Consider the following 12,319-nt stretch of genomic DNA (forward strand, 5'->3'; position numbering starts at 1 on the left):
CAAAATAAATGCAAAGAAGAATACACTACTTCTTCTTTAGCAGATAGAAGTAGGTAGAAGCAGATTACAAACAGATAAACAGATAAATAAATACCAGTTATTTTCTCTTGGTTCTGTCCTGTTTTAATCAGCAAAGTTGCTGCCGTGTTAAAAGACACTGTTAGGAAAGGATCTATTTAGGTACAAACATGTACATCATTTACAGTTCAAAATCGTTCTTTACATGTAGTTAATATCTAATCTAACAACATAAATATCTGCGGCTTGCATATCTTTTTTTTTAAATAGAGCGGATGCGGCTTATATACAGGTGCAGCTTGTATATCTTTTTTTATTTATTTTTTAAATAGAGCGGAAGCGGCTTATATACAGGTGCGGCTTATAGTCCAGAAAATGCGGTATATTCACTTCTGTATAGACATCATCATCCCAATAGAACAGTAAAGTGTTTCCCCAATAACAACAGGCAGAAAATATTTGAGGTCTCTGGAAAAACATTGAAAAGTCAACATCAAAAGCAACAAGGATGTGTACAGGAGGAAGGTGGAGAACGCATCTGCTTCAACAAACCCGCTCATCTGGACAAAGCAGGCTGTACAGTGAAGTTCATGCCTCATTGATTTCTCCAGTGCATTTAATACCATCCAGCCTACACTGCTACGTGAGAAACTCGCCTCTACAATTACGTGGATTACTGACTTCCTGACAAACAGACCACAGTTTTTAAAACGGAATGGTTGTTTGTCTGATTAGATGTTCAGCAGCACAGGAGCACCGCAAGGCACTGTACTCTGACCATTCCTCTTCATGTTGTACACTTCAGACCTCCAGTAAAACTCCTGTCATCTGCAGAAATACTCAGATTACTCTGCAATTGTGGAGCATATCAGTGATGGAGAAAAAACTGAGTACAGAGAACTGGGTGACTGTTTTGAGGCATGGTGGGAACAATCATCTAATCTTGAATGTGAACAAGACAAAGGAGATGATTGTGGATTTTATGAGAGCCAGGGTTAAGTCAAATAGTTTTTCCATGATGGGAGAAGAAGTGGAGGTGGTGGAGGAGTATAAATACCTCAGTGTTCACCTGGACAGCAGCAATGGAAATACAATAAGAAAATACAAAATATAACACTGAAGATAAGAAGGGAAAGAGCAGACTTTACTTTTTAAGAAAGCTTAAAACTGTCTGCGATGGCAGCAAGATTTTGTACATCTCATACAGCGGTCGCATTAACCGAATATTTTCCATTGTTGACCGTTTTTTTAAAACTGTGACCGAAAAAACTGAAAGCCATCTGTCATTTTGATTGATAGCAATTCACATCCCAGACCACTTGCTGGTGAGTTTACCATATTAATTGGATATCTCACTTTCGTAATGCATAACCTTGCTGGCTTTACTAGGAAAAATGTCACGGCAGCTGAGTGTCGAAGCTAGGGTTGCCACCCATCCCGTAAAATAAGGAATTGTCCTTTATTTGAGAAAAAAATGTTGCGTCCCGTATTGAACTAATACGGGACACGATTTGTACCGTATTTTCATTAACTTTTACACCATATTCTAGTTGAATTATTGAAATAAGTTAACTTTTACACCATATTCTAGTTGAATTATTGAAATAAGTTAACTTTTACACCATATTCTAGTTGAATTATTGAAATAAGTTAACTTTTACACCATATTCTAGTTGAATTATTGAAAAAAATTAACTTTTACACCATATTCTTCACCTGTAGGCTATATTACATCTGGGCTGATGTGGACATACATATCATAGGAGGATATTTCAGTTACTAGTATGGTTGTCTGTCTGTACAGTCATGCAAGTTCAATGCTATTAAAGCACTTTAAACTTTAAATCAAAGCATTTTGTTTTTTCATATAAAATAAACACATTTTTATTCAGTTTAGAAGTTTTGGGGCTTTTTTTTTGGCTCCTGCGCTGCTGAAATCGGGGCGTCCCTTATTTCTATTTCTGAAAGGTGGCAACCCTAGTCGAAGCGCATCTATGACCACTATGGGTCACACACCGGTGCAGCTGAAGCACAGGGGCAGAAGGAGTGCATGATGCAGGATTTCCTCTCACTCAACCGAGTGCTTGCTGGGTCTGGAAACCCCTCGTTCAGAGTCTTACCGACTTCTGATCACTTCACTTCGAGAAAAGTTCCCTGATTTAAAAACTTTGGCTGAAGTGGTGTTTGTAATTCCAGTCTCCGGTGTGGCAGCAGAGTGCAGATTCAGCCTCCAGAACAACACCAAAACAGCCATGAGTATTCGTCTGTCCGAGGCAAAAGTCTAAGTCCTTATGACAATAGCCTGTGCAGCAATCATACGGGCATGCAATTCAAGTCCATGCGGGCCAGGAGGAAAGTGTGAGACTGTGCGTTCAGGCCGTAGCAGGTGAACTGTTCATATTTTAAGTGCAATCGTTTAATTTCATTGTTCATATGTCGCTACTGGGGCCACACAGAAAAAAGTCACATGTAGACTATACATCTGCTGGCATGGTGAGGATTCTCTGTTCTCTTTTCCAACACTACCCCCCTCTGAATGGCAGCCACAGGGTGACAGTAACCAGGTATTGGAGGCCCCGGCCACGCCGATGCACATCCATGGAATATGCAGGCCAACCAGCGAGCAGCCAGCGGAGGGGGCCAAGAAGAAGAAACCAGGTCACAGGAGGCAACTGGCTTGAGGCGGGACACATGGAAAAAGCGGCGGACCTTTGTTATAAAAATGTAGGTTTTATAATGTCTACAACTATCATTATACAAACACTTGACTTTTGACCTATTGAATTGAACTAGAGGAATGTGATTGATAGTCAAACAACATGACATAATCAGATAACATGAAGCTGAGACTTGATGATAAGCGGCCTGATTACTTGTTATAAAAGTAGCAAGATTGAACCTCTCACTCTCTTGTGTCGTATTTGTTGCCGCTACAAAGTTGGAGTGCAGAAACAGATTTTTCCAACAACCTTCATGGTGCTGGGGAGAGGTAACTTAATCATTCATTGCAGGAGTGATGACTTCCATGAACTCAAAGGGACCTAAACATCTGGGAAACAGCTACTGGATCCAATATGGAGAGGTATGTCATTAGAGGAGAGCCAAACCTTCTGTCCCTGGGACAGACGCTGCAACTAACGATTATTTTAATAATCAATTAATCTGCAAATTTGCTACTTCAGAGGGCCACAAACATTTATCTTTACTATTTCAGGGCCAGACTTCACTATGCACTTTTACTAATCCTATACTATAGCCCCATCAGTTAATTGTCCTACTATAGCAACTAATTACATAAAAAGATCAAAGTAGGAATACCGTCAAAATGTATTATATCAATTCTTGAGTTCAAAAACATTTACAGATTAAGTGAGTTTGTATTTCCATATTGCACTTTGTACAGTTTTTCTACTTTAACCTGTTTATTTTTCATATCTGAAAGTTAATTAATATGTTTAACTGAAAAGTAACACAGTCACTAACAGTGGGTGAAAAGGCTTGTTTTAACAAGGTTAGTTTTCTCTGAAATCCATTCACCTGTGCATACAGGTCCGACACTGTTTGGTCTCTTCCCTGCAACTGCATGTCCAGGTGGATTAAGATGCAAAGAAATATCCGTAAGGGACGACAGGTCAAAGGGAAATATTGAATTCTCAGTTTAGTGCAAAAAGCGCTTCTCCATCAATATCAGAATCTCTCCTAGTTTTCCCCGTGGCTCATCCACCCTATCTGCGTGTGCATCTCTAAATCTCCATAGGCAGCATTCACTTCCTCCAAAAAGGTTACAAATTTTCTATGATTAAGGCAGCGGTTCCCTCCTCGTTGGAGATTAGTAACCTTTGTAACTAAACCATGACATGGCTGAAGTTAATGGACCTGGCACAGAAAGTCTCCTGCAAATGTAAAAAGAAATCTGAGCCTGATTTAAAAAACAAACTCTACAAATAATGCCCACGTTCATAACTATTTCAAAACTGAGAACCAAATAACTCACTTGATGAATGTTGCAGTGTAGTACTGGGCAGCTAACCCCACTTTGTTGGAGGAGTCCAGTGAATCCAGCATGTTTTTCTTGCATTGCTGGCGCACCGTTGGTGACGACAGCTGAGAGTTTGTCAAAGCCTCCGTACTCATTGACAACAATTGTCTTGTCCTTTGGTTGCACACAAAGATATACATTTTAATAATGCCTCGTTCACTTAAAATGAGCTGTCGACTGCTCGTGTGTAGATGTGAGAAGCTGTCTGACATCCATCACATCCATGCTCTCTTCTCAAGGCAATGAAGTAGTACTTTCAGTCATGCATGACTTTTTTCATCTTTCCATCAATTTGTTTTTGTCAAACATTCTCTGTGTCAGTGTGCGCCAGGACAGGGAGACACTTTCAAAGTTCTTGACCATGCTATCATCTCCAAAAGCTTTAACCATCACTACTGCACATGGCTTCACCATTTCACCATCGGAAAAAAGCTTCTTTGCTGTGCGAGCTCAAGGGAAACAGCATAAGGCCCCCTAAAGTTTGGTCTAGTGACTTTAGTGAAAAGGCTTTCCTGTCAGTGGAGTTTTCTTTTGAGGACAGAGACTATAGCGTCCCTCGCTTCTCCGGTGTATATGCTGTATTTGTCTTTGTGCCTGGTGTTGTAATGGTGACTCAAGTTGAAATCCTTCATAGCCGACTTTCTGCAGGCTCACTAAACACATAGACTTGCCTTTGAATTCGGTGAAAATATATTCTGTTGGAAAACAGTGGTTTCTTTTGTTGGCACTAATTTTTGTTTGCATGTCAAGTGCAGAGACTCCAAGGTCAACAACATTGGACAATGAGTGCATGGCTAATTGCATCCTTACTTTTTGGGGAGCGCCCTCTACTGGTGGCCATCGTCAATTACAACTGTGGCCAACCTGAAATGACTTGTGTTGTAACTGTAAAACACTGATATATTGATTTTTAAAAACTGCCAGTTGCTGCCAGTTGCCCATCCATGACATAGTTCACCACAAAAACAAAAGATTCTAATTTGTGTTATTAATATCATATATATATATATATATATATATATATATATATATATATATATATATATATATATATATATATATATATATATATATATATATATATATATATATATATATATATATATTATAAGAAAAAAGAAAGATTAATATACATTAACCAAGATACGTAGTCTCGTAGTTAACATGTAGTGTAGTTAATTAAGTAAGTTAATTTGTCAGAAATGTCACAAGAATATTCCCAATGAATTTAATATGATATTTGTAACCTAGTGAATAGCCAAAAGGTTTTAAAAAAAATGTATTAGGTTAATTTTAATGGAAAAGAATAGTTTACCTTCATTAAAACAAAAAAAAACTAAGCAACTTCATTAGTTTTGGTGCATCCTGTATAAGGGTGTGCCCCAAAGAAGCAAACGACTTTCAGCCAAGTTGGAATAAGGGTTTAGACCTTGTGTCCTTACTCTTATCAATTTTTGGTTTTTGGTTAAAAATTGAGCAGCAGTATTCTGTGAGATTTTATGTATAACTAAGTCGATTGATTAAAAGGTGTTTGAACAAGATGTCTTCCAGAGAGGTTATCTGATATTTGGTAGGAAAAAGGCAGAGGAGTAACTGAAAGTCAAGGACACTTCATATGAAACAGTCTAAGATGTGAAATAAGGCACCAGGTTTAATGAATAGCAACCATCTCTGTGACGTTGAGATCAGTAACACAACACCCATCAGCTGCTACATCCTGGTCTCACACGTCTCAGGTCTTCCTTTAAACTTGGTCCACTGATTAAATAAACATTTGACCTCAAGTGCCTGATGTATTTTGCCTTTTTTAATAGATCAGTTTCAATATGACAAGAAATGTCACCTAATTTAAAAACAAATTATTCTGGAAGGCATTTATATTTGGCAAGGTAATTTATTTCAGTTTGGTTTAATTACTTCAGTGTTAAACAGTGAAAAAAAAATTAAAAAGAAAAATAATACCACCTGTGTAAGACACAAGAAATGCTGTTTTATGTGCAATTGAAATAGACGGCTGGATTTATAACCACGTCCTACAACTCATTCTTCCAATTTGAATGCAATCTTAATAGAGATAATTTCAAAATAGATTGGGCAATATAAACCCTGGCAGCAAAAAACCCCCGAAATGGAACATATAATGGAGTTCTATATGCCTACTGAGACTAGTACATTATACGATGAGTGCATCCTTCAGTGACAGTTAAACACTGTCATATCAACTGGAAATCCGTCGATCTGCACTATTGTTCCTTATAGACATTCAAGGTTTTCTGAGCAGGATGAACTGTGTCCAGACATTTTTTTGGATTCCACTGATTTTCTCTTGCACCCTCCCTCATGCATGTTTAAATCCACATAATATACTTTCTTCAGCTGAAAAGGGGGATTTATTAGCATTGTTCCTTTGGAACCTTTGTCTCACAAATGTAATCAGTCTTACTTTTCATTATTTAAAAGTATAGCAAATAGTTTCAGGCTGCTGGATGGGATAGAAATGTAGAAAACATCTGTTTAAATTCTATTTATTTATTTTTCTAATTCTATGTAGTTGACAGGCATTCAATTTTGTTGATGTATTATATATAGAAAAGGAATATTAACTTTAAACAATATAGAATAAATACTTGTGACAAGGACGCCTGACCTTAGCCACCATCAAGGAATTATGCATGTGCTGTTTTGGGGAGACCAGTATCTTTTTACAAGAACCTACGCAAGACCAAAATCCCTTTTTGTCTTTATTCATGGTCTTCTCAGGCTTTATAAAGTTGTCAGCATGGCAGTGCAGCACAGAAAACCAAGAGAAAACCGACAGAATGCAGATGACAGGTGATGTATTAAAAAGTTTGGAATGTGATTGCATCGATGTTAATATATGATCATTTATTTGATTTTGATGGCAAACAATTAAAAAATATATAGACTGTTTTTTGGAGGGTTGGTTTTATGTGATTTACCTGTTTGCATTTTAATATTCAATGTTGAACACTTGTTGCATGCATCTCCAGTTATTCAGCAGGGTCTGTGGGCTCTATTGCTATGGCCCGTTCTTACCATGGGCAACCCTCTAGACTGTAGAGAAGATCAGGCCAGCTTCACCCGCTGCCCTTCCATCTCCCAAGAGAAACTTCTAGACCGAGTCATCCATCACGCCGAGCTCATCTATCGCGTCTCGGAGGAATCGTGTTCTTTGTTTGTGAGTAACACTTGCATCACTCTGAAACTTGTCCTAATACAGTTATCAAGGCTCATTCAAATCATGGTAACTCTCAAGGCTTGAATCAAGATAACTGCACTTCATTTTATTTTGCCCTTGAAGACTTTTCACCTTCTATCCATTAAAAAGGCGTCCTCTGTTCACATAGACTAGTGTGAAGTTTGGAGCTCATCAGCTGTTGAAGTCATGTGCAAAATCGTGACTCTCCCTTGCCTTCTGTGGGTTGTCTTTTAATACTGTAAATGGAAGGTGAAACATCTTCAAGACCAGTTATACTAAACAGCAAAAGGTAAAAAGCAGGTCAATTAGATTAAGATTAGATTAGAGCATCAACTTTGACTCAAACTGTGACTTCATGAGTTGAATCTAACCACATTATACTGCAGGTTTCACAGTCCAACTTGTTCACAAATGAGCACCGATAACCAATGATTTCTTGTCTGGGCTAACCATTGACTTAGTTGGTGGTTTACTTGCCTCATCTAGAAAAATGGTAAATGTGCATCAGAACGCAAAAAATAAAAGTACTCTTTATCATGCAAAAGTATGTAAAAAGCATGTAAAAATAAGTATGTAAAAAGTAAAAAAAAAAAAGTGGTCTGCACCACTGAAAGACATGCAGAAGCAAAGCGATTATTTGTATTTTTTTTCCATTACGAAGGACATAAGAAGCGCTGACCCCTTTCTGTAAAATACTCAGCGTTATGTGTTCTGGATTCTTACATGATCATTGCCATTGCTGGGCTTCAAAGTATGAGCAGACGAGTGATGCCTTTGTCATTTTCTGTTTCTGTGTCAATTGGAAGAAATCTTTTTAAATTATTCATGAAAGTAAACAGCATTATTGATCCTTTCTGCTGTAAGTGTTATTATTCTGGCAAATGGATTTTATCCATTTCATTAAACCAACATATAAAACTAGTTAATTGCCATTTTACTACCAAAGATACATTTTTCATTGTGGTGACCAAGCTAATCAACATATTTTTTCCTCCTTTTTGTGGATGGGTGTTGGTCTGTAGGAGGACATGTTCATTCCACTCCCTATGAGGTTCCAGAGTAACCAGGCTGGCTATGCATGCATCACAAAAGCCTTACCCATCCCCAGCTCCAAGAGTGAAATCCAACAAATATCTGTGAGACTTTTTTTTTCCCAGTGTTTTTTGTAACTATACTTTCTCAAACCTTTTAACTTAATGTTTTAGTCTTTTACAATTACATTTATGCGCATGTGTGTCTGTAATTTAATCCATCAATGATTTTTATCCAGTCGCTATAGGAGAGACTTATATGAAGTGTTTTCCTCAAGATGATAGTCTTCTAAAATAAAGCTTTTAGCTGGGTTTGAAGAGTGTAGTCATTAAAATGACAAAGGTCTAAAAGGGGAAAAGAAAAGTTTTTTGTTGTTTTATTATAGTCTTTCAACACAGAATTAAAACAGGGCAAAGGATTATTTTGAAGGGATATTTTATGGCAATAGTGGAACATATTTTTTTTAAGTTCTACGACAACATCATCGTTTTTGTGATCTCTGAGATACAGCTCCTTCTATATCTTAATCATTTTCTTTCCATCCCTTCTGCTGAGCTATAACTCTATAGTTTAAGTTAAAGTGATAATTTGCACTATAACTATAGCATCTGTTCTATAAGGGGGGAATTAAAGAGGCTCAACTACTCCACTCTACTATTTCAACCTACTTTTATGTCTGAGTGTTCTGCTTGATCAAAGTTAAGCTGCTCTGTTTATTCTTACAGATTTTTCTATCTTTATTGTTTATTGTTTGGGACAAAGTTGGTTTTGTTGTTTGTTGTTGCTGTGTCATGTTGTGGTATATGTATATGATTTTGTGTTCATTGTAAGTTAGTTCACATATTTATACATCTATTTCCCCCCGTGTGCTTTCCAGGACAAATGGTTACTCCACTCTGTGCTGATGCTGGTCCAATCTTGGATCGAGCCTTTGGTTTACTTGCAGATGACGCTGGATCAGTACGATAACGCTCCAGACATGTTGCTCAACAAGACAAAGTGGGTGTCTGACAAACTCATCAGTCTAGAACAAGGGGTGGTGGTACTCATTAAGAAGGTGGGTTCATACGTTTTGAAGATTTAAATCCCATTGCATTTATTGTCATGTGTCTTTCATTTTCTGAATATTGGTCTTATGTGTCCTAATGTTCTCCAGCAGATGTTGGATGAGGGGACGGTTGCCACAACCTACAGAGAACAAGGTGTTTTCCAATATGACATTCAGCCTGAGATGCTGGAATCTGTCATAAGAGACTACACCCTGCTAAGCTGCTTCAAGAAAGATGCCCATAAGATGGAGGCTTTCCTGAAGCTACTCAAGTGCCGTCAAACTGACACATACAACTGTGCATAAAACATAAACTGCAGCTTTTACATAGAATATTGTTTAGCTACCAATTCATTCCTGATGACCATGCCTTGGGCACTTAAACTTTGCTTGTAATGAAATGCATTTCTTATAGATTGTTAAAACTGAGTAAGAATAAAGCTGTGCTCTTTCTGTGGCGTACTGTAGTTTATATTTCTTTCTCCGTAGTTGGTATTTTAACTTGGCAAAGTCAACCGAAGGCAGACTCCCACAAGATTATTTGCCTGTGGATGTGTCAAAACTATTTGCATATACTGCCATTGAGTTCCATTTTCTTTTTTCTTTAGTGAAGTTTGTATTCCTTGCTGGACTTCGCAGTGTTTAATATTCCTTATGGACCCTAGGGCATTAACTGGGTCTCTTGTTAAATGCAGTTGGTTTTACTTCTGCAAAACAAAAATGAACTAATTTCATAGAAGGAAGAATTGTAAGAGTAATCAGAATCTAAGACTGTACAGAATGAATCTTTGACTGCATGCGCTCAGTTTTGAGAGAGTGCATCATCGAAGTAATCAAGAGTGCAGACTCCTGACGAAACAATGGATATTTTGGTGTCAGCTGGTGCTTGTGATCCGTTACATTGACAAAGCCCATGACGTGCAACTGAGGTTTTTTGAATTCATACCCCCCCAAAGTGCGACAGCTGACTCCATTGCAACAGCAGCACTTCTGGTAAGGTTGAGCTCCATTGAGCCTCCATCCCTGATGGACAGAAGAGAAAACTCATTTCCCAGGCATATAATGTAAGTATCATGAGAGGAGCCACAGGTGTTGTGCAGAAGAAGGTGTAAGATGTGTATGTGAATGTATGCTATGTTCCTTGCTATGCTTACCAACTGGGCCTCATTATGCAGCAGGTCACATCTCATATCCTAAAGGTTAGTCAGCTCTTCTCTGACCTGGCTGGACTTGCGTGCTCGATAAAGTGGTGACTCCCAGGAGTAAGCACAGTAAGGTGGTACTTCCATATCTGTGCTGTGAACACTGTGTTTGAGCAAAACGATGATCTCCAGTGTTTTCTCCAGTGTTTTGAGACCATCAGGCACAACTCCATTCATTGTATATGTGCGACCGCGGCGCAGGGAGAAGAGTCGGCGCACCTCCACCAACTTCTCTCTTATCGGATGTGCCGAGATGTAGTCATAGCGCGGCACGGTGAAATTAAAAAAAATTCAATTCGCGCTCAATTTGCGCTGCGCAAACCCTGCTCGGCAGGCGACGACTCGCCCGCCGCTGAGCTCCGCTCTGCGCCGAGAGCGGTCGCACATAAATGAATGGGATCAACGGCTGCGGTCTGCGCTTTGCACCCTCTCTGTGAAAGGGACTTGTTGTTTTTCCCGCGGTTCGGAAGAGGAAACTCCTTCCGCGTTCATTTCTGACCAGTCAGAGAACAGTTGGTTCGCGCATGGCATTTGTTAACAGCTTTGAAACGGTACAGACGCTTGTCTTGTGAACACAAACCCCACAAACGAGAAACGGAACAAAACAACCGGGCCACAGGTGTGAAAGCACCCTTAGAAATAGTCTGAATGGTTGGCTCCGCTCCTTGTTAAGCGAAGAGGAAGGGACAGCTTAAAATAGCCACACTGTGTGCCTTTCATCCTCTGAGGGGGATCTTGACCTCCCTGATATTCAAAAAATACCAATTAAGTGCTCATTTGGTCATGATGGCTAACTGCATGAGCTGTGCCAAATTTAAAAAATCCCACCTCCCACCGATCTCACACTCCCAATGATGATCAAGAGGAAATAAAATGGTCAAAACAACTCTGCTTTTGCTCTTAATTTGTATCCTGTTCCGCATCCTTGGCATCTCCTCATCTACTCATTTACATTTTAGGTCTGTCTGTTCATTAGTTGGTCTTTGGAAAAGTCAATCTCCTGCATCGGCATGTAAACAGGTGTCCGTTGTCACGGATACACATCATAACAAATGGCAGAATTATCAAGAAAAATCCTCCTGGCAGAAAAACATCCAATCCATTTTGAAATGATATACAAATTTTAAACTGTGGTTCAAATGGATAAAGGTGTGGACAAACTCCCCCAAGCAGATAGGAATGGCACTAAATGGCACTAAACTGCTAGATGGTGTGTAGGACATTACAGCTCTGAGGTTTGTTGCACAAAACCAAGATAAGGGATTGAGCTGCGATATGTGTATCTTTGGCTGAACAAAGCCTCCAGTGTGTAGCAGCAGGGCGGGGTAAACTACCATGGAGATTTATTCTGTGCAGCTAGCTGGTCTGACCTGTTTAGTCAGCTGTCACTCTGTTCAGAAATAAACTTCATTGACAGTTATCCAAGTTATCATCAAGAAGATGTGTGTGAACTCATTTTCTTTAGCCTTTATCAACACAGATAAAGTGCAGTTCATTCAGTGATCATCATTGCAGGCTAACGCTGGTGGACTTTGTGAAGGCTGACATTCATATTGCTGTGAGACATTTGTGTACATTTTTCTGTAATATTATTACAGTTGTTGATGTAGATGATTAGACATGGCTGGGGTTATGTGTGATAATAGTGATGAGGATGTGTCTAGGCTATATAGGGTTTTTAGTGTGTGCAAAATTATGTTTTGGACAATGACTATCATTCTTAGAAGAGTTTTCTGATGGGAAGAGTGTTTCTCATAATA

The 12,319-nt window shown here is 38.8% G+C and overlaps 1 protein-coding gene across 1 annotated transcript; it reads left to right on the top strand.

Annotated features, from left to right (window-relative positions):
• The first annotated feature begins 2,955 nt into the window (after positions 1-2,955).
• On the top strand, positions 2,956-9,793 carry LOC133442278 (somatolactin). The gene is made up of 6 exons (XM_061720240.1): positions 2,956-3,100; positions 6,818-6,889; positions 7,069-7,256; positions 8,300-8,413; positions 9,187-9,366; positions 9,469-9,793. Exons 2-6 carry the CDS (start codon positions 6,877-6,879, stop codon positions 9,661-9,663), a joined length of 690 nt encoding a protein of 229 aa, XP_061576224.1. The 5' UTR covers positions 2,956-3,100; positions 6,818-6,876; the 3' UTR covers positions 9,664-9,793.
• The last annotated feature ends 2,526 nt before the right edge of the window (positions 9,794-12,319 follow it).

This window comes from Cololabis saira, chromosome 4, assembly GCF_033807715.1.
Source record: "Cololabis saira isolate AMF1-May2022 chromosome 4, fColSai1.1, whole genome shotgun sequence".
Classification (NCBI taxonomy): domain Eukaryota; kingdom Metazoa; phylum Chordata; class Actinopteri; order Beloniformes; family Belonidae; genus Cololabis; species Cololabis saira.